The following is a 24,171-nucleotide window of genomic DNA, read 5'->3' on the forward strand; positions in this document are numbered from 1 at the left end:
TATAAATCTAAGATAGAAATCATTAAATTAATAATGCATTTTTCAGGCGTTTGATACATGGCAAACCATTTTATTTATTTCAGATTGATTTTCCAGCTACTGAGTGGGAATATATGAAACTTGATTCTGAAGAGAATAGAAGTGATCTTGAAGAACCACCAAAAGAATGTTTAAAACATATTGCCAGACTTTCACAGAAACAGTCTCCCTTACTGTAAGTGACCCAGTTCTTGGGAGGGAATTTTGCCTGCTGTTCATGATACCAGCAGTCATACTAGAAGCACTCATATCTTTCGAGAGTGAACCTTCCTTCCCACGTAACTCCTTTCATTTCCTAAAATCATGCCTGTTGGATGATCAACTAATGTTTAGGAAATAAATTAGTAATTTTTCATGTTTTTTTAAAGATTTTTTTTCCCCTTGGGGCATTTAGTAACTTTGTTTGGTCAAAGGAAAAATAAAAGGATTGGAGATCATTCAGTTCAAAACAACAAAGCAGAGACTGATACAGATCAGCATTTAACAGTGATAAAACGTTGCTCAGTCCTTCAAGTAGGACAGGAAAATGTCCTACTAAACAGGAAAATGCAAAATTTAATTATAATGGCAGATTAAAAAAGAACAGAAATAAATCATGTTTTAATAGCACTAAATTAGTACCTAAGGAATACTTAAATTTTGTCAAACAGTAATTCTCTGGGGAAAAAAAAAGACCAGGAAGAATTATAAGAGAATACTAATTCTCTCTTTGTAATTACTATTTGACTTTAATATTTGGTAATATCTAAGCCACAGCTTATGGTGGTCATTACTAACATGGAAAAAGCATAAAACTAAGAAAGCAACTCTTTATGTGTGTGTGTGTGTGTGTGTATATATATATATATATATATATACACACACATATATTTATGGTGATATACATATATAACATAATAAAGCATTTTATTCCAAGAATAAGAAATTATTTAAAGGTTTTGAATGGGATAGTCATGTGATCTGAATAATCTTTTTGAGTGATTCTTTTGACTACAAGTTGAAGAATGGATTGGAGAGGAAGTAAGTGGAAGCAAGCGGTACAGCAGAGTAGCTTATGTAATATTTTAGGCAGGAGGTCGTGGTCGCTAGAACTAGGGAGATGGCAGTGGACACTGGTAGTAATGGCTATATTTGGAGCATATTTGGAAGTTGAGAAGACATGACTTCATGATTATTAGTAAATAGGAGTGAAGTCAATTAAAAAACCAAAGAATCAAGTTAAGTCAATGGAGAATCTAAGGTTTTTGAATTGATGAACTGGGCAGATGTTAGAGTCATTTTCTGGAGGAGGAATAAGTTTGAGACCGTCCAGACTGAGGTGTTGAATGTGATCAAGCATTCCATTTTGGGTAATCTTGTTACTCCCCTGATCTCTAATTTCATCTTGTCTTACACTTTTCCTCATTCACTTCAAGCCAGTGACATCAGTTTGCTTCACATACTTCACATGTGCTATATTCCCTCTCCCATCTCAAGGCCTTCCTATTTGGTGTTTCCTCTATATGAAATACTCCTTCCTAGTTCTTCACATGACTGAATCATCTCACCCTATAGGTCTTCACTTAATTGTGATCTTCTCAAAGAGCCCTTCTTTGATCACCCTACCTAATGGAGTTCTACTCTCTTTACAATCTATCTTATTACCTTTTATGTTATCACACTTAGCAGAATCTATTATCATCTTGTTTATTAATGTGTTTTTTTTCTTATTAGCTTGTAAGAACTGAGAGAACAAGGAACTATCTATCTTGTTTATCACTACATTTTCAGTGTTCTACACTGTGCCTGATAAATAATATGTGTAAAATAAATGTTATAATGAATAAAGTTCCTTTGCATAGAATTTGGTATAAAAATTACCTTAAGGATTGAAAATGTTGAAAGACTCTTATACTAGACTATTGTCATCTTAACTAGGTGAAGCATCTTTTTATACTCCTTAATCAAAAATATAAAACCTTGCATTTAACAAGTGTGTCACATATCAGAGGCTAATATATTTGTAATGAGAGATTTTTAATATATAAAAAGATACTATACTTTGAAATTTTAAAATATTCAAACAAAAAATATCAAAACCAACAAATAATAAGCACAGTAACTGCCTTTAAATATTAAAGGTTTGTGTTTTTAAATTAACCCCAGTGATTTCTAACTGGTCTTATACTTCAGTTTCTATTTAAGAGAATAACTTATACTATAAAATAAGTAACATTTTCCTCTGTTTCACCCACTCAAATACAATTATCAGTACTCAGTAGAGTACAATTTCATTCTGGACTGTGAAAACAGATGGAGACCAACCTTCAATGTGATAAAACTTGTGTTAGAAACAGATTAAATTCATTTTCAAAATACCACATTTTATCATTTAGTTGGTGACTTAATTATTCCTTCTTTCAAATTGATCAAATGTAATCAGTCAGAAAGTTCAGACTCAATGAAATTCAATGAAAATGTACCTATAATATTTGTAAAACTAAGAAAAACACCTTCTTGATGACAGCTAAAAGAATATGTCAGATATAAAGAAAATCCTGGAACATAAGGTATAAAATAATTTGGTATGAAAGAAGTTATGCTTCCACTTCTGGCCATGAAGATTACCTATTACTAGACTAATCCTCCTGAATTAAAGAAATATGACACAAGAAAAATACATATGAAACAACTGCTCTCAGAAATTGAACAGATAGGCCTTAATGTGAACCCATGAATAAAGTGACTTTCAGCCCAGAGGCATTTTCTGTACCATAGATCTGGGAGATATAATTAAAGAAGAGCATGCAGGTCTTGCTGAGATTTTTAAAAAAAGGCAGAGATCGGAGTTTATTGATGCTGAGGAAGCTGGAATTTACAGAGCATAATAGTAGAGAAAAGGAAGATGTACAGGTTAGGAGCTACAGAAATATGTATTGGTGTCCCCTTATATATTTAGCTGAGTACTAAGCTACTCTTGAGCAGATAGAGATTTTGTAGGGATTGCAAAAGAACTGCTACAGGGAGATGTGAAATAAATGTAGATTCTAGAGGTTGCCCAATGCTGGGAGACATAGAAATTCTGACTAGTAATAATAGAGGAAGATCACCACACCCCAGCATTCAATAAAGAAATCAGAAAGATGCATATTAGGAGTAAGTGTGCTCTAGGCCAAGAGTAAGGAGTATACTTGGCCTAGCCTAACAAATCGTAAAAACAAGCCTCAAAAGGATCAAGCTGCTCTGCTAGTAATTAAACAGACTACTAAAAAAATTGAAACATTCAACACTCAAAAGATAGCAAAATGCAGAATTTTAAAGGTTTAGTGTACAATCAATAATTGCTAGACATAGGAAGAGTCAGGAATATATAACCATAGCCCAAGATGGGGCAAAGCAGTTTACAGAAACAGATCCAAATATTTTATAACTATTATAAAGACTTTTATAGATTTAAATAAAAAGATATGTATGAGTGAACAAATGAAGTCTCAGAAAAATGGAAATTTAGGAACTGAAAAACAATATCTAAATTTTAAAAAAAATCACTGGAAAAGCTTAATAGATTGCATAATGAAGAAAAAAAGAACAGTGATCTTGAAGAATGGGCCATAGAAATTATCCGTGTTGAAGTACAGAAAGAACAAAACCTGAAAATAGTGATAGAGCCTTGTGACCTGTGGGGCAATATCAAGTAATATAATATGTGTGTATTGGACACACAGGAGAGAAGAGAGGGATTGAAGTAAAAAAAAAAAAAAACTGAAAGAAATAATAGCCAAAATTTTACAAGTTTGATTTAAAAAAAAATCAACCCACAGATATAAGAAGCTTAGCAAATCCCAAGCATGTGTGCATGTGCACACACACACACCACCTTAGCACATTATAGTCAAATTTCTGAAAACTAAAGATAAAGATAATTTTTTTTCTAACACATCAGAGAAAATCAACAAATTGCATCCATGGGAACAACTATAATTCAGCAGATTACTCATTAACTGAGGATTTCTCATTAGAAGCAATGGAAGCCAAAAGACATTATAACATTATCTTGCATTTTGAAAGGGGAAAATTCTATAACCAGTAAAATTAAGGCAAAAGTTAAGGCAAAATTAAAACATTTTCAACTAAGCACAGCTGAGTTAGTTATAAGCTCATCTGTACTATAAGAAATCTTAAAGAAAATATTTCATGCTAAAAGAAGTGATAAGTAGATGGACACTCAAATCTACAAGAATAAATGAAAAGCACCACAAAGGGAAAATAGGTAGATAATAAAAATACACATTTTTTACACATTTATTAAAAAAATAATTGTTTAAACAAAAATCACAATATACAGCTGGGTTTGCAATATATGAAAGTAAAATGTGTAACAACGACAATAAGAATGAGAAATAGAAAAATAAAAGCATAGTGTTCTAAGATTCTTATACATAAGGTAGTGTAACATTAATTGTGGCTGGCTGTGATATGCTAAAAAAGAATATTATAATCTTGAAAGAAAGCACACACCCCCAAATTTTAAGAGTACATTTAAAAGTCAAAAAGATGACAAAAATTAAATTTAAAAAAATCCAAAAGAAAGCAGGAGAAAAGGAGAAATAGTTTGGACAAAAAAATTAATAACAATATGGTTGATTTAAACCCAATCATGTCAATATTCTGTTAAATATAAATTAATAAAAACCCCAATTAAAAGGCAGAAATGGTTAGCCTACATTACAAAAGTAATATCCAACTTTATGCTGTTTACAGGCATATATTTTAAAATAAGAATTCAGCTTGATTATAGTTAAAAGAATGGAAGAAGATATACAAGGAAAATCATACCATCTTGAAATATTTGGAAAAAAAATTTGACAAAATTCAACACCCATTCATGATAAAAACTCACAAAACTAGGAGTAGAATGGAACTTCCTCAGACTTCAACTCCTGAGTTGAATCTAGATCTATGGAAAAATCTAGAGTTAACCTCGTATTAAGTGGTGCAAGAATGAGTGCTTTCCCCCTGAACTGGGAACAAAGCAAAGATGTTTGTCTAAATATTCCTCTTCAGTGTTGTACTGGAAATCCTAGCCAGTGCACTATGGCAAGATAAATAAGTGTTAAATGTATAGGAGTTGGAAAGAAAGAAATAAAACTTACTCTATTTTCATATGAGTGATTATGTAAGATCATTGCATTTGAGGTTAATGTGCAAAATGCAATTGTATTCCAGTAAAAAATAGAAAATAAATTTTATTTTTCAAAATTCTATTTACAATATCAACATCTCTACATTAAAAAGTACAAAACTTTGCTAAGAGAAATTAAAGAAAATCTCAGTAAATGGAAGGATATATCATGTCATTGATTAAAATAACCCTTTTTGTTAAGATGACTGTTCTAGTCCTCCCCAAATTAGTGATAAAGATACAATTATACACCCGTTAGAATGTATAATTTCTTTTCAAATGATCAGTATGCTTTTAATTACACTCTGAAGACTTGGATAATTTTTTTTTTTTTTTTTTTTTTTTGCGGTACGCGGGCCTCTCACTGTTGTGGCCTCTCCCATTGCGGAGCACAGGCTCCGGACGTGCAGGCTCAGCGGCCATCTCCGCGGCATGTGGGATCTTCCCGGACCAGGGCACGAACCCGTGTCCCCTGCATCAGCAGGCGGACTCTCAACCACTGCGCCAGCAGGGAAGCCCGGATAATATTTTTAAATGGGCAAAAATCAAGTGTGGGCAAGAATGCCGTACAGTTGGTTCTATCATACCCTACACATGATAATGTGAAATATTACAACTACTTCAGAGAATAGTTTGACAGTTTCTTCAAAAGTTAAACAAAAATGTGACATACAACCAAGTCATTCCCCTCCTTGGTACTTTCTAGGGGAAATGAAAAATACACCCATATGAACACATGCACACAAATGTTCTCAGCAGCTTTATTCATAATATCCCCAAACAGGAAACAACACAAATGTCCATCACATATGAAAAAGGATAGGCAAATTGTGATATATTCATACAAAGGAAGAGTACTCATTAATTAAAAGGAATAATCTACTGATACACTCAACAATATGGGTAATTTAAAAAACATTATACTGAGTGAAAGAAGCTATAACTAAAAGAATATTTACTCTATGATTCCATTTATATGAAGTTTGAAAATAGGTAATAGTCTAAAGTGAAAGAAATCATACTAGTGCTTGCCTTTGGTGGCATAAGAAAACTTTTATATCTTGAAAAGTGTAGTTTTTACTTGATGTATGCATTTGGCAAAATTTAATTAACTGAAGCCATGCATTCTCTTTTATGTAAATTATGCTTCAATAAAAGAAGGTAAAAGAGAAAAAATCACTGTTCAATATTGAAAAAATGAATTCAGTTAGGAAAATATAACTTGTTTTAATACCATAGAAATAAGTTGGTTATGGAATTTTTTCTTCCAGGGCTTTCTGGTGAGGGAGGTAGTGACAAAACAGAAAAGGAGACTAAATGTACCTCAAAAATCATCCTCTATAATCCAGTTCTTTCACTTTGCAGATGAAGATGGCTTCAGAAGAAATTGTAGAGAAATATCGATATTTAAAGTCTTTCAATAATTCTTATTATCCTGCTTGGGAGTTTTAGTTAATTTAAGCTGAGCAACAGAGTATCAGTTTGGAGGAGACAGTGTTGAAAAGCTGTCATTGTCATGTGAGAAATGCTGTCCTTCAGCTGAACCATGGTCTTGAATGCTTTTGCTGGAGTGTAAGCAAAACATGGTAAACTGTCAGTGAATCAGTGGCCCTTGTCCTAGACTTAAATCTTCTGTTGGGACCACTCTCCAGAGGGAAATACTTGAGCACTTAAGGAAGTCCTATTCACTGGCATTTTAACCCCAAACTTCCAGCAAACTCTGAGAATTTAAAGCCAGAATCCAGGGATAAATTGAGATCTTTGTTTTTGGAGTTCAGAGCAAAAAGTTTTCTGAACTCTGATTGAAACTTACTTTGAAATGAAGGAATACGGTCTTCAAAATATGCCATTTCTCCACAGGCCCACTTGGGTCTAAGTTAATTTATAAAGAATGTAAGAAAGTAAATGGTTAAGCAACTTTGTTCTAAGTAGTACATGTTGCAGGATTCAGATAAACTTGGTCTGCCTTAAAAGAGACAGAGACTCTGCCAACCAAAATGACTTTTTTAAAAAAGTAGCAAGCATAAGAGTGAGGAAAAATAAATGTGAATTATCTGAACTGGTTTATTTCATTTTATTTTTCTATAAAAAAATAAATTTAGTGGGAAATAAGCTGATAAAATAACCTATCAAACTGTCCCCAAAAGATAAAGGACTTGTTTTCCAAAATAAACTAAAATAAAAGTCAAAGAACTAGACTAACATTTTGTACTGTGTATTTACAGCAAACATTTGTTAGTGTAGCAAACTCCAGTAAATTATAGTTTCCAATCTGGTTTTGCAGACTCTCTGAGGAAAAGAGAAGATACTTATGGTTTTATCGCCTCTACTGCAGTAATGAAAATTGCTCCCTTCCTTTGGTCCTGGGTAGTGCCCCTGGATGGGATGAAACAACTGTTTTGGAAATGCATACCATTTTGAGAAGATGGAAATTTTCTCACCCTTTGGAGGCACTTGGACTTTTGACTTCCAGGTAAGAATTGCATGACAGGCATGACATTACTAATGAGAAAAATTTGAAGAGAAAAGCTGTAGGACTATATGATTAATTCAATAGCAATTCCGTTTGTTTCCAATTTCAGTAGCTATGAATATTAAATTTAGATAAATGTAAACTATGAATATAAATTTTAAACAAATCTAAAATATAATTGTGTCTTCTGTACTAAACTTGAAGTATAATTAATGGCCATAGTATCTTAAATGGAGAGTCTACTTGCTGTTACAGAAATAACAACAAAAAAAATTGAATAGGGAAAAATAAAATTCTCTACTTGTCCCCCTCTCAAAAGAAAAGAGTTCTCAAAAATTAAAACAATATCTTTTACTACTGAAACATGCAAAGCCTGGCAAAATACCCTGCTTACAGTAGGTTTTCAGTTAATAAGCCAAAGATGATGACAAGAATAAAAGGAAAAGCTATCCCTTATATATTCTTCAGATCTTCCCTCAGAATAAAATGCATGGGGGTAGGGGATCTGGTGGGGCAATGACGTCATCTTCTAGTTAAGGAGAAGCATGAGGGAACAAGTGTGGTGTCTGGCTCTGGTTTGGGGAAGCAGCTCTTCCTTGGCTTCTGTTTCATATTCAAAGCCAAGAAGAGATATTTTAAGTCTGTCTTGATGGCATCAGCTCACTGATGCCATGAAGAAAGTCTGCAATCTCTAGAGTCAGAGAAGAATTGTGACACCCAGTTCTATTCTAAATTCTCTCTCAAGATCCTGATGAAGGAGAAAGGAGGGAGAGAAAGTGACACAAAGGACTTTTCAAAGGATTTATTTAGGTTTATTTTAAAATTTGTGTCTTTTATAAAACTTCTAGCATAGGAAAGGGAGAGAAAGTGTTTTCTTTTTCTATTATTTGTAAGCGTTAATAGGTTCCGCTCAATCTTCCAAGCTCAAAATTTACAAATTATCAGGCTTCCCTGGTGGTGCAGTGGTTGAGAGTCCGCCTGCCAATGCAGGGGACACGGGTTCGTGCCCCGGTCCGGGAAGATCCCACATGCCGCGGAGCGGCTGGGCCTGTGAGCCATGGCCGCTGAGCCTGCGCGTCCGGAGCCTGTGCTCCGCAACGGGAGAGGCCACAACAGTGAGAGGCCCGCGTACCACAAAAAGAAAAAAAAAAAAAGTTACAAATTATCTTAAAATCCTACATGTTTTGTGCCTCTCACATTGAATATTTTTTTCAGTTTTCTGATGTCTTCCATTAATTACTGCATGCCCAGATGCCCACTCTTCCTTGATAGATGATAGATAGATAGATAGATAGATAGACAGACAGATAGATAGATATAGAATTTTTCTTTTAGTTGAGCTTGCAGCTTTTCCCCTTTTTATAAGGCTTCTTATAGGTGGATCCTTCCTTGATCTTGCCAAGTAAAATTGATCACATCTTCCTAGTACAGTGCTTTGTTTCTTTATGAATTACATTTTATTGCAATGTGTTTACATGCAACATGTGAAACATGTAATTTGCCCATATTGGACTGAGAGCTAGTTAAGGCAAAACATTTCATCATAGTGTTTCTGTTTCTCAAGGGCTTAATAATACCTGGGACATAGTAATTACTCAATATTGACTCAGTCACTATCAAAAATACATTATGATTATTTATACTACTTTATTTTAATATTTAAATTATATTATTTGAGGGAATCATTGATTATCTTTATTTCCTACATCTCCTTGTACAGGTGAATGAATTAATGAAATAATGCTATGATAAGAAAATCAATTAACAATTGATTGGTTTCATTGGAATTATTTACAGTTCATACTTGTGTTTCAAGAACTTTCTGGAAAAAAATAAGTTCTCATTTCCACCTTACTCCTAACATCTTTTTCTGATTTAGATAGATAAGAATAGCCAATATCTACAAAAATTTTTTGCTAAATTCTAGTTGTTTTTGGCTCAAGTAAGACTTAGAATATTAGCACAATTATTATTTTGTCATTCCTGAACTGATTAGCTCATAGAAATTTGGCTCAAAATATGAAGGTTAAAAAAAAAAAGTGAAGGTAACAATTCACAGAGTAAGAGAAGATTTAGCAAATCATATATCCAATAAGGGAATTGTATTCAGAATATATAAATGCTCTTACAACTCAATAACAAAACAATAAATAACCCAATTTTTAAATGGTCAGAGGAGGACTTCCCTGGTGGTCCAGTAACTAAGACTCCCACTCCCAATGCAGGGAGCCCGGGTTCGATCCCTGGTCAGGGAACTAGATTCCACATGCCACAACTAAGAGTTTGCATGCCATAACTAAACCATCCCGCGTGCCGCAACAAAGATCCCGCACACGGCAACGAAGATCCCATGTGCTGCAACTAAGACCAGGCGCAGCCAAATAAATAAATATTTTTTTAAATAAATAAATAGTCAGAGGATCCAACATTTCTCCAAAGAATATATACAAATGCCCAGTAAGCACATGAAAAGATGCTCAACGTCATTAACCACTAGGGAAATATAAATGAAAACCACAATGAGATACCACTTTACACTAACTAGGATAGCTATAATCAAAAAGACAATAAGCATTGGCAAGGATGTGAATAAATTGCAAATCTCATATATTGCTCAAGGGAATGTAAAATGGGGCAGCCACTTTGGAAAACAATTTGTCAGTTTGTTAAATATTAAACATCAAGTTACCATATGACCCAACAATTCCACTCCTAGTTAATACTCAAGATAAATAGAAAGCAGGTTCACTCAAAAACTCCTACATGAATGTTCAGACCAGCATTATTTATAATAGCCAAAAAGTAGAAACAACTCAAATGGCCATCAGCTAATGAATGGATAGATAAAATGTGGTCTATCCATGCAATGTAGCAGTATTCAATAATAAGAAAGAACAAATAGTAATATATGTTACAACATGAATGAACCTTGAAAACATGCTAAGCAAAAGAAGCTAGTCACAAAAGACCACATATTGTATGATCCATATATGAGATACCCAGAATAGGCAAATGGATAGAGACAGAAAGTAGATTAGAGATCACCTAGGGCTAGAGGAGAGGGAAAATAGGGAATGAGTACCAATGGATATGAGGTTTCTTTTAGTGATATGGTTCCACAACTCTAGAAACATGCTAAAAATCATTACTTTGTACACTCTGAGTGAATTGTATGGTATTTATATCTCTATAAAACTATTAAAAATATTTAAAGAGTAGTTGTAAAGGTAAAAACTATGACTATATCTCTAAAGCATAATTTTCTTACGGGACAACTTTCTAAAGTTTCTAAAGCATTAACTGGTGGTTTTTTTTGGGGGGGGGGTAACTTATTATTGTTTTATTAAAATGTACCTTGGTCTACTTTAAAGACATTTAAATGTGTTAACTAATATTTTTTGTTAAGTTCATGTAATATTTCTTACAAAAATCTTTGTCAGAATGAAGCCTGTAATACTGATTAGTTTTCTTGCTTATAAAATAAGAGGATTCACTAGATGGACTTCAATATTCTGGTTTCTGATAACTAAGCATAATTCTGTTTATAGGAGCCTTCTCTACTTAAAGAGATGCTGAACATCTATTTGATTCACTTAATGTTTTAAATATAAAGATCAGATTTTTACTTAGTGCTCCTTAATACGACCTCGTTTTATTATCTACAATAACCTTAAGGCAAATACTATTATTATTCCAATTTTACCATTGAGGAAACTGAGGCTTACTGGGGTTAAGTTGCCCAACTGACATTAGTAAGTTAAGGAGCTAGAGTTAAATCCAGAGATTTGGAGATTGCAATCTTAACACTATGACTTACAGCCTTCCTACATAAATACATACTATTTGTTTACATACTAAATATGTAAATAAAACTATCCTAAAGTAGTTTGATTATAGTAAATAGCAGTACTTACTGTCTTATGCTTGGATGTTTCTACTTCACTGTGTAATTGCTTTTTTTCTGAATAACCAGATTTTTAGAGGTTATAGGGACTGGTTTCAAAGTAGAGAGCTGTTTATTAAGCGTCATTCAGGGAACTTAGTAGAAACTGGATTTATTTGCACATTGAACAGTTCCTTATCATGCATCAAAACAGGTCACTGAAAAGGTTGGAGTATTTCCATTGTACTTATCCTATGACTCCCACTCTCAGTTTAACTGAACTATTAAAAAACTTGAGGACAAGCTGTTTCCAGAAATGAACCTTTCAACTTCTCTAAATTCAAAAGCTGACTTCTCTGAGAACAAACAGTTTATGCTTGTTAAGTGAGTTGTCAGGGTGAGCTCTTCAGAAGTCTGTATTTTTTCTCCTTTGAATAGTCTTATTTTTTCAATGGCTTAACCTCCTGAGAACTGGTGTGCTCCATTACTAGCTTGGAAAATTTTTGCTATTATTGATTACTTAATCCTGTTTGAAGGTTCACCACCTCCTTTTGGCTTATTTTTAGCCAGAGACACGTTGAGATTTGATTTAGCTCGTGTGGGCCATAAGGTGTTAATATTTCCATGACTGAGTGTTAGCAGTGTGTTGTTCACCAGGTACTGATACTTCCATTAGAGAAGGCAGTACTGTCAGAATACCAGAGACCAAGGGCTAAGATCTGTAGTTCTTGGCAGATGGTTGCTGTTTTCTTGAACCCTGGTGCACAGGTGCAACTATTCAACTGCTAATAATAAGCAGAAATTACCCAAGGAATTAGAAGGCAGTTCAAGGGAGGTATTCATTTAAAAATAGTAACTCTAAATTGGCATCAGAGGATTACATCAGAAGCTTAAATAAAAATTTGACAAGGTACCAGAACTTGCCATCCTACATGATGTGCAATTATTGTTTTGCAGGAAAAAGAGCAATACTTAATAGGCAGTGCCTTAGCTTTCAAAATCAGTTTCCTTGGAAAAATGTTCCACAAAAATGTTTGCACCAAACCACTGTATTCTTTATTGTAGAGATTAATTAATGTATGATAAAGCCATTCTTAACTAGCATTGTAAGCAGGCAGAGTAGAATATGGAAAAGGTAGACAGTTATAACTTCCACATCTGACTAAGTAATCAAGTGATGGATGATGGTGTATCCTTTCTGTTTATTTATTGAGCAAAAATATGTGTACATGGAAATTGGCGTTCAATGAATCAAAGAAGCCGAATAGGTCATAATGACTGTCTCTAAACAGTTTACAGGGAAAGACTCAAACTGAAGATCACACAATATACCCTATACTATAATCAAAGTATTAAGTGCTATATGCCCCCAAGGAAGAGAGAGGCAAATTCTCTCAAGGAAAAGTAAGAAAAGCTTCACAAAGCAATTAAATTCTGACTTGAAACATTCATAGGAATTTCCTGAATGGAGAAAAGAGAAAATGGCATTCCAGGAAGAAAGACTAGCATGGTCACAGTTATGGAGGTTCAGAGAATAGTAATTTAATATAATATTAGAAGGGAATTGTACTGGGAGACAAGGTTGAAAAGAATGGTTCAGTTTAGGTCGTTTGGGGCCTCATGAGTCAGGTAATTACTAGGAACTAACTTTACTGCAGCCCATGGAATTTTAAGAATGGGAGTCATACAATCAGATTTATTTTATACAGGGATAATTCTGTGAATTATTGTGAAGGGTGGACTGAAAAAAGAATAGAATAAGAGCAAGGATATTAGATAGATGCAAGTATTGAAATAGTCTACTTGAAAAATAGTCTGGGCCTGATCAAGGCATCAGTAGAAATTTACAGAACAGATCTGAGAAACATTTCAGAGGAAAGTGAAAAAGAGAGAGGAAATAAGGAAGACTTGGAGCTTTCTGATTTGGGTAAATGATAAATAATTACATCATTAACCAAGACAAGAATTATAGAAGAAAGAGCAGATTTGGGTAGTGAAGTTGGATGCCATACTTCAAGGCCTTGAAGAGGAAATGGAGAAAAATAAATTGTGCCTCTTGGAATAGGATTGCTAGTAAAGGCAAGAAGATCACTAAAGTTGGAGGAGGTAAGAAAATGGTTGATGTTTGGGGTTCATATGTTTGTTGAAATAAAAGAGCTTCAAGCATGTTTAAAAACTGAGATGAAAGATGCATGAAGGGAAGATCAGAAAACAGGGATGGGTGAACTGACAAAATGAGATGGCACCAACAGCCAACAACCTGTACCAAAAATGCAAATGGGAATTTTATCAAGGAGAGGAAGAGAGTAACTTGTTCCTCTCAGTTGGGAGGGAAGGAAAAATATGAATATGATTTTAGATAACTATGGATATGGAAGAGAAAAATGTGAAAGTTTCAGTATTCTCCATGAAGGGAGAGTCAAGGTGATATACTAAAAATGAAAAACATAGAAGTGCATAAACCCAAAGATATGTATCTTGCCTTTGTGTACTTTTGAAGAGTTTCTGGAGTTGCTTCCATATTTCATGGTTGGTAATATAAGCTTTGAAATCAAACATATCTGTCTCTGCCACTTATTACTTGAATGACCTTGGACAAGTTTTGGGAGTAATAAGCATCATGTACCTTGCAGGATAAAGTACTTATGAGAGCTTTCCGTACATGCTGCCAATCATTCTTATCATCATTATCCTTTTCATCATAACTATACTTTTTTTTTTTTTTTTTTTTTTTTTTTTTGCGATACTCAGGCCTCTCACTTTCGTGGCCTCTCCTGTTGTGGAGCACAGGCTCCGGACGTGCAGGCTCAGCGGCCATGGCTCATGGGCCCAGCTGCTCTGTGGCACGTGAGATCTTCCTGGACTGGGGCACGAACCTGTGTCCCCTGCATAGGCAGGTGGACTCTGAACCACTGCGCCACCAGGGAAGCCCCATAACTATACTTTTAAGAGAGTTCAGAGTTTTCAGATTTTTTTCAGTGCCAAATTGTAAATATCAGTAAATTCATGGGAACAATTTCATTTCTAGTAAGCTTCACTAAGCTTAAATTCACTTGTCAAAATGTATATGTTAAAAGTTAGCAACTTAATAAATATTTGACAATGGAATAATGACTTATAGCTTACTTATTAAGCTCTTTTACAGTATGTTATGTGATTCGGCCTATAAAACAATCTCTTTAATATTGTTACCAACATCTACAAATTCCATTTTACTGATCCCCATTTTACAGATGAAGAAATTGAAACCCAATTTGTCTATTCATTCACTCAATAGGTACTTATTGATGGCCTACTTATGCTTGGCCCTGAAGCAAGCATATTAAGCAAAAAGATACATAATCTTGCTTTTATGGAGTTGTAGTCTACTGGAGGTGGGGAGAAATAGGCCACTACCAAATTATAAATGTAAAATAACAGGTGTTATAACAGCTCTGAGTGAAAAGCACATGGTTCCATGATAACATAAAGGACCCAAATCTTTTCTCCAGAGTGGGAAAATTCTTCCCTGAGGAAGTTATGTTTGATTTCAGATCAAAGATGAGTGGGAATGAATTGGTGAAAAAGGAGAGTAAGAGAAGAGCTTCCTGGGAAGAGGGAATCTATGAAATGCGGAAACTGTGTTTAAGAAACGGGAAGAGAGCCAGTGTGCCTGGAATCCAGGGAAGGAGTGTGTGATATAAGATGAACAGATATGTTCAGATGGAACTAGAAGATCATGTTAAGGTCTTCTAAACAGGACCATGTTAAGCAACTTGGTCTTTATTCTGATAGCAACAGGAAGGCCATAAATGATTTTCAATGAGAGAATATTTTGAATTGATCTTCATCTTTCAAAGATTCCTCTGGTTTCTGAGTGAAGCATGGATTTGGTGAGGGAAGCAAAAGTAGATGAGAGAAGATGAGATAGGGAGCTATAGAAGTAGTCCAGGTGTCAGAGAATGGCAAGTCAGCCTTAGAAGGTGGTGGTGGTGACATAATAAAATGAAGAGAATCAGAACGTTTAGAAGTAAAAATGACAGGATTGAATGGGGAGGAGTAGTGAAAAAGAGGGGTATCAAGGATTACTTTTTAGGTTTCTGTCTTATGTAAGTAGGAGGATAATAGAAGCATTCCCTAAGATGGGGCACGCTGGGTGACAAACAGATTATAGAACAAGAACACTGCAGTTCAGGGTTTGTATGTTGGCTTTGAGGTGTGCTTGAGATGACTGGTTGTGGTTCAACAAAGATATCTAAGCTAGAGACTCCGATCTGGAAATCATCCAGAGAAGAATGTGAATTAAGTCAAGGGTGCAGATAAATTTGTTTAGAGAGAGAGGGCATAAGATAAGAAGAACCTTTATATTCAGATTCAAAATCCCTATGTTTTTTCTTAACATCATGCTGCTTTTGCATGTAACATCTAATGCATCCAAACACAAAATCTCTCCATTGTGCTTTCAATACACCACTTTCTTAAAATAGGACCTTTCTAAGCTTGTCTATAAGTAAAATCAAAATGCATTCATAAAGAGGAACAAAAGCAATAACTACTCTTTAATTTTAAATAATAATTTTAATTAATACCATGACTATATAGTTAATTCTCAATATCCATGCATAAGTCCATAGACTATCCATCAGGAAATGTCTGTACAGTTCCTATGTCCCTTTGGGCCTATGATTCATTCTTATTCCTTTTGGTTCATGACTAGACCAATGCCCCGATCCAAACAGACAAATTACACTGCTCACTATTATATGTCTCTTTGATCCATTTAGAATGAAATAAAATTAAAAATACACCCAAATTAGTCTTGTGTGTATCATATAAGCATATATGATAATATCTAGTCAAAAGATTAGAAGGCCTTGCTAGAAAAACCGGCCTAGTATTCTGGATATTTGGAGTCTAGTTGCAGTGTCACCATGAATGACCTTAGGAAAACAGCTCAAACTCTCTGAGTTTCAGTTTCTTCATCTGTACAGTCAGGAGGTTGAACCAGGTCTCCAAGTTTCCTTGAATTCTAATATTTTGTAATCATGTGAAAATTTTTGAAGGAACATGAGTTATTCAGTAGATAGAAGTTGACGATCACCTTAAAGAAGCCTTATTCACCATTTTTCCCAGGAAAAAATTTCTTCTGTCACGTCTGATTGTTTTTTGAAAATAGCAAAGATATTCATATTGACATTTTTCTTCCAAGTTGATGCTGAGTGTGTCATCAGACTCAAAACCTGTTGGAAAAACTGTTCTGTACTTCTGGTGGTTTTCTAATTCTAACCTGACATTGGGGCTTTTAACTGTGAATAGCCTCATGGCATTATGCCTGAATTCTTAGTGTGTTTTCAGAAGTCTGACATTTCTGTTACACTTAAATTTGACCTCAGATTTCTTTGCTTTTCAGTTTACTCCAAGCTGCTTTTTTTAAAGGTCATTTGTTACATTGCATTTGGCTTTCACCCATCACTTCAAGTTCTTTGAGTAAGGTATTGACCCTATATCGTTTTTCAAACTAGAAAAAGAAGAACAAAAGAGAAAAAGAAAGAAAATAATAAAAAAGTAGAAATGACAAAATAACAAGTCAAATGGAAAAAATTGAACGATGTATTTTTCTGTTGAAATTTCACCTCACAATTCCACTGGTCCTATTGAAGCTTGTCTGAATCCTTTGTGATATTCCTATAGGCCTCTGAGATGAGAGAAATTATAAATGTTTGAGGGAACAGAGGGGGAATGACAATTCCCAAGTCAGATGACTGCAAAGCCAATTATTCATTCAGGGAAGACATAGGTTGATGTGCTGCTGTCTTAGAAACAGGGCACAAGTGCCGATTCCTTGACTTATGGCCCCACTACAATAACATACCAAAACTATGTTGTATATCCAAAGTTTTCAAAGTGATGTCTATAGTCCTAAGGATGTTTACAGCGATGTCACAAGATCGAAATTATTTCCATAATAATTCTAAGATGTCATTTCTCTTTGTCACACTCATTCACTCATGAGTGTAGGGTGGGATTTTCCATAGACTACATGACATGCGATATTGCAACAAAGTTAACACTGAAGCAGATAGAGAATTCAGCTGTCTTCCATTAAGCCAGACATTAGAGACAAAAATGTTAAACAGGATCATTCTTCTCACTAAATTTTTTCTTTGTGAAAATATAGACATATTTCATAGAAACATAGTGTTCATGTTAGCCAGTAATGGGTTTATTAATGTCATATAAAATGAATTGGTAAATATTTCTGAAATGTCCTGGTTTTATTTCTAATTGATTATTGTTGATAGACATAACTCACGTAAACAAAAATTCTTTGGAATCTTCCATAATTTTTAAGAGTGTAAAAGGGTCCAGATACCAAAAAATAAATTGGAGAACTTTTATTGTACAGCAGATTCTAACCACTGGTCAGTTTCTGCTTCTACCTTGAGCCAAAAAATTACCTAAATACTTGGTATTCTTCCTTTCCTGCCCATGTAAAGATTCAATTCCAACTTATTCCTCTGCTTGACTTTAAACTTTGTGTTTACCCTACATTGTTGGCAAAATATAGAGTTGATATTTCACTGAAGTTTCTTTGAAAAATGTTTATCTTGAAGTTGTTTTAATTTTACTTAATTTTTCACATTTTGAGGGTTTTTGCCACGTCTTAGATTCTTTCTGTCAACTTTTACAGTCAATCTTCAAGGATTATTTTTTCTTTGTGTCCAAATGTCCTCATTGGACAGTAAGCTATTTTTAGGTAATTCCTTAACAATTACCATACACAGTTATATTTACCTTAGCTATGGTATCTTGTCCTTTTAGAAATCCCAGGGATGCAATTGTTAGCTCAATTCGGAAGTAACTAAACCCTGAATATATAGAATCACTGCTCACGAAACTCATGTAAAACTGAATAGTAAGCCAGTCTTGATGTTTTTGCTTTTGACCATAATTGTTTTTTTGCTCCTGTATTCAGAGATGCTTGGGAACCTAAATTAGATAGCGTAAAGTTACTTAAATGGACATTTAAAAAATTATGAATAACCTTAAATAAGTGACTATTTCACTGGACTTTTCTTATGCCTAATTTTTAAAAATTTCATAATAAATGAAAATTTGTTTCACCTTACATAATCTCCTCCCAAAAAGTAATGGAATTTTACTGATCTTGTATCCTTTTAATACCTCAAAACAGATAGATCTCCATTTATTACATTTTAAATTATTTTCTTATTGATTATAAGGAAGTTTCTTATAAATATAAACAAGGACCTAATTGACATAAGCCTGATGAATCTTCTAATGGGACTTTTGTTTATTCCCCAGACTCAAGGTGTTATGTCCATGCCTACAGTAATTAGTAATCCCAAGGTTAGCAGGGTCACTAGAGAGTGGCTCTGGTTTATTATCGGTAAAAATTATACTTATTTTTCAAGCAAATCAGGTCATTGGAAAGTACAACAACGTAGCTTGTTGAAAATTCAAAATAGGTTGCGTTCTTCTGATACATATGACATTTCAGTGTGTAAATATCACACCACAGTCAGAGAACTAATATGGGTAGCCCTCACCTCATTGAGGAGCGAGTTACTGAGCATGAAATGCCAACAACTATATCCCCAAAGATTAAATAGTTTCAGACAACATCACAGGAAAGAAATGCCAGGATTTGTGGAACATGTTTGTCCATTGATCTGTGGCTAAGTTCATGGCCCTGAAAAGGTATTAAGCATAAATTCTCCAGAGGCGCAGATCCCTATTTGGGCCTATCATGTTATTCTCAATCAAGATATGAGGCTTGTTCTTTTACTCAACAATGTGCACTCTTAAAAGGACATATGATTTGGATCTTTTTTCTAGTGGTAATATATTTGCAATTATTAATATATTTTCATAGTTAATTGAATGAGACTTGCTTTAAAAATTATTACTTTTTTAGTAACCAATAGAACTTTCATATAGAAAACTTGAAAACCTAAGCATAAAAAAGAAAACTAAAGTCTTCCATGACATTTTCATCCAGAAATTTGGTATTCATATTTTGATCCTTCCTTTTCCATCTTTCTTGTTAAGCATATGGAAAAATGCACGCATTTTTCTAAATGGTATTATACTGCACAAATTGCACAATTTTTTCAAAATATTCTCATATTATTAAATCTTATTTTAATATTTTAATGACAGCATGTATTTTATCATATGGTCATAGCACATTTAACTTAACTGCTTATTTTTAGATATTTATATTATTTCCAATTTTGTTTGCATACATATATCCTCACACACACCTTTGATTATTTTCTTAGGAAAAATTCCCAAAGTAGAATTGCTAGATCCAGGAGTAAGCACATTTTAAAGATTCTTTTTAAATACATGTTCCCGTATATTGCCAGCAATATATGAAAGAGCCCATTTCCGAGGAACTTCACCAACACTGCCAGCGTCTCTTTTAATGTGGCCAACTCTTCCTAAAATAGTCAAATTCAAGTGATATTTGGATATGTTTTAATGTCTTTAGGTCTTAGCCACATCTCAGTATGTCTTGTGGTTCATTTCTTGGCAATTTCTCTTCCAATTTCTTCCTGAACATCAAGCAACAGTAATGAATAAAAAGAGACATTCCTTTCTATGAAGGTGCAAAAACATTCTTCCCAGCATTTGCACATGTTAATACAATATATAATTTTCCTTTTGGACTATACTATACAAATATTACTAGATTTTTGTTCTCCTATTCCTGAGGAGCCTGAAAAAAAAGAAAATAAACCCTTCTTTTCCATTACCTTCAGATTTGTTTTTCTCTTACTGTTTGAGAGGAAAAAAAAACCTGGAATTTGTATGAGTGGTGTTTGTGGAATTAAGCCTATTGCTACCAATGTAAATTATCTCAGAACACAAGAAATAAGATGGGCTCCATAGTATGATTTTCTTCATTATTATCTTCATGGCCAATGCATTTTTATTAATCACTCAACATGTATGGAGCATGGTGCTAAATTCTAGAAATAAAAAAAAGAAGATAGAACAATCTTTATCTTCAGTTTATATATTCACTAGCTGAGGAATGAAGATACATATATATAAAATGATCAATCCTAATACACACTAGCATATCCTAATTGCCCAGTGGATTTAACCACTCAAGGCCCTTGGAGTTCAGAGGAGTGATTGCTAAAGATTGGCATAGTGGCCTTCAAGGGGATTTGATCCACATTTTGAAGGAGGACTAAGACTTTAAGAAGAGAAGGGAGGGTGTTCCAAGCAGAGGTTACAGTGCTCACAAAGGTGAGAATGAGCATAGCATTTTCAAAATAAAAATAACATACAATGAGCCAGAGCAGTTTATTAAGTATTACAGTAGTAGAAAAATCTGGAGTGTTCAGCCAGCCTTGAATATCTAAATGAATAATATGGGCCTGAGAGATCCTTTGAAAACAGAAAACCATTTAATGGTTTATGAGAAATGAACTTACAAAATAATTCAGGAAATTTTATAAGGTATTGCTATGAAAAATGCTAATACCAGCATGAGATAATTATGGCCTAGCATAGACAGTTGCAGAAGAAATTGAAACAAGTGTAGATGCTAGAGCCATTGGGATAGAAAAATCAACAGAACTTGGCAACTGATGAGATATAAAGAAAAGAGACTACTAGGAATTCCACAGATATATTCAGTTATGCTTGGACTAGGGATATAAATGATTGAGCCTGTCCTCAACCATGTGTATAGAATCCCATAGAGAAGGGTGTGATGAACTCAACAGGGGGCTAGAAAGTGGCTGGGACAACTTCACTGGTAAATTGATGCTTGAGCTTTGACTTCAAGGATGAATAGAATTTCACCAGATGGAAAGGGGGAAAAATTAAATGAAGAGGGCAAAGAGGGAGAAAATATAACCATTAAAATTTAAGACCTACATGACTGGAGAAAGGTGATAACACGGACTGAAAGACAGAAGTCTGATAGTAGAGATGTTTTAGGTGGAATGATAATTAATTCAGTTTAGACATTTCTCAAATATGTGGAGAGTGTCCACCTATCTAGAGGCAATGCAGACACATATATGAATGAAACAGGCAAAATTTTTCTGCTTTCAGAGTGTTTACCTTCTAGTGTTTGGAAATAAATACATAATTACCAGTATAATGTTCACCAAAGGTTTTTGTTTTGTTGTGATGTTTGTTTTCTATTTTTCCTTCTTGTCATTCACACCAATAAGATAAAATAGGCACACAGGAAAGCATGGATGACTAGTATCGGACCTAAGTCATCTCTTAGGCAACAAAATATACCAACTAACTATTCCCTCTAAGACTTCAAACTGTCCTCAAACTGACCTTGACATCTACAAGCCACAGACAAATGGTTTAATAATTGAGAATAATAAGTTAGTCAATCACATTTCATTAGGGGAAAATAAAGTCTTAGTGTGCTAAAACAAGCTGACCTTCTTCCAGCTTTGCATTTTTATTACACCATTTCTACTCTCCATCTGTGCTTAATGCTATGCTAAGATCTTCTGACCTTAGCGGTACTTCTTGAGATGTGCCTGGACTACATTCTCACTAGGTCTTATTGCTTGAATGTTCATAGGGAGAAAATTATTGGAAAAGTGTCTGCAGGTCAGAAATAGGGGTTTTGGATGACTAACCTTGGAAGTGAAATTCTTGTTGCAATTAAAATGCTCAGTTTAAATGAAGAAAAAATATGTAACCTGTTTAAGCAGTGCATTTCAAACTGCTATCAAGGACAGTTGGGAGATACTGAGTAATGCCATTTTTTCCTTTACACTGTAGCTGCATAGTATTCATTTCACCCTTCAGTAACCTGACATGTTGAAAAGAGACTGGGCCTTGGAGACTTTAAAGTTTTCTGACCTCCACAGTATTGAGAGCCAGTCTTTAGAGCTCTCACCTGACTGGTTGAAAAGCATTTTGTTTGTTCCCATACAAAAGGATTTGGGGATTTTGTTCATTCATGTCTTTGTTTTTAAGTGAATTACTATAAAAAGTTTCCTTCAAGTTTTAAATTATACATACTAATTTTTTAAGACTTGTTTAAAATTAATTGGTCTTATCAATACCCTTGTTATATCTACTAATCTACATACTAAGTATGGTGTTAAAGTTATATCTAGGCACTTCCCAGGAGCTAGAGATAATTGAATCTACTTCTACTGATGGAGCAAGAGAATGGCAATCAGAGGAGCCCATCGGAGGAGCACAGTCGTCCCTCAGTATCCTCAGGAGATTAGTTCCAGGACCTCTGCAGATACCAAAACGCAGAAGCTTAAGTCCCTTACTTAAAATGGTGTAGTACAGTCAACCCTATGTACCCACAGATGAGAAACCTGCCAATATGAAGAGCGACTACAGGGTTTCAAATGCTAACTAAATTTAGTTCGGTAACAAACTTTTATTGTGTCTGATTGGTGCTAAATCTTACAACAGGCATCTGCAGTCCAAAAATGAGTAAGGCATAGTTACCCTCAGGAACTTAACAGTCTAGTAAGATTTAGCTGTATTAAGTTATTTGTGCTTATTTATTGTAAGATACTTCAGATTTCTGGTTTTCATTATCATCTGGCCAAAACTCATTTAAATATACCATATCCCATTTTTAATCATATATACCATCAGGTCTTCAGCTGGTAATAATTTACTTAAATATATGGCTAAATAATAAGCAAAAATTTTCATATATTTTAGAAAATATCTTTTATATTCTATAGTCCACATTTTATAGGCAGGAAAGCTGGCAGGGATCTGAAAGTCAAAACAACTTTCTACTGCAGTTCATAGGAGAGTACAGACTATGAAAAAAGAATGATTATTTGGTGCTAATGAACAACTTAATTGATTGTGAGATTATTATTTTATCTAATGCATTGGAGGTGAAATTAATTCTCTGTTTTCTTGATATTTCTCATGCATTATTTTATACTGTTAACAGCTTAATAGATATATTTACTTTGTATTAGTTTTCCAGATCAAGAAATTCGTAAAGTTGCAGTTCAACAGTTAGACAACCTCTTGAATGATGAACTACTGGAATATCTCCCACAGCTAGTTCAGGTAAGAACAGCAAATTTGCCAAGGGACTCCAGGATTTTAACCAATAATTCTCCAAAACAGTTCCCAGTGAATCAACAATAGACTACATAAAAGTGATAATTGCAATTTGGCCAGCCAGGGGGCTAAAAAATTATAGCTCATATGTCAATATGGGTACCGCAGACATTCTCTAGCCAAAATTGGTTACAGTTACAAAAAAGGTGTATAAACGCCAAAAGGGAAAATTTTTAGAAAATGACTTCACTTATTAATTAGAACAGGAAAAAAATAGAAATGCTTGTGATGAAACACTTGTATCCAACTGTATATATAAAACAATAAAAAATTAACCAAATAAATATTATGTAGAAAATAGTCATTTACTAGGCATCCACTCATAATATTTTTCTTGATTTTCCCATATTCTAATATTAATTGTAGATTTTATAAAAGTAGTTTCTAATAACCAAATTCTGCTGCCAGATAGTACACTTTTATGACATCAAATATCACAATATTGGAGTAATTTTGGAAAATAATATAAATTTATCTAGAAATATGATCAAGGATGGATTTAGT

The 24,171-nt window shown here is 34.0% G+C and overlaps 1 protein-coding gene across 1 annotated transcript in view; it reads left to right on the forward strand.

Moving 5' to 3' along the window:
* The window catches only part of PIK3C2G (phosphatidylinositol-4-phosphate 3-kinase catalytic subunit type 2 gamma), a 394,030-nt gene that overhangs the window by 140,978 nt on the left and 228,881 nt on the right, over window positions 1-24,171 (forward strand). Inside the window, exons 16-18 of the mRNA XM_029205345.1 lie at window positions 84-214; window positions 7,485-7,673; window positions 23,520-23,613. Coding sequence (XP_029061178.1) covers window positions 84-214; window positions 7,485-7,673; window positions 23,520-23,613 — 414 coding nt within the window. The remainder of the gene's footprint in view (window positions 1-83; window positions 215-7,484; window positions 7,674-23,519; window positions 23,614-24,171) is intronic.

This window comes from Monodon monoceros, unplaced genomic scaffold, assembly GCF_005190385.1.
Source record: "Monodon monoceros isolate NGI ecotype Baffin Bay Population unplaced genomic scaffold, NGI_Narwhal_1 Super_Scaffold_6, whole genome shotgun sequence".
Taxonomy (NCBI): domain Eukaryota; kingdom Metazoa; phylum Chordata; class Mammalia; order Artiodactyla; family Monodontidae; genus Monodon; species Monodon monoceros.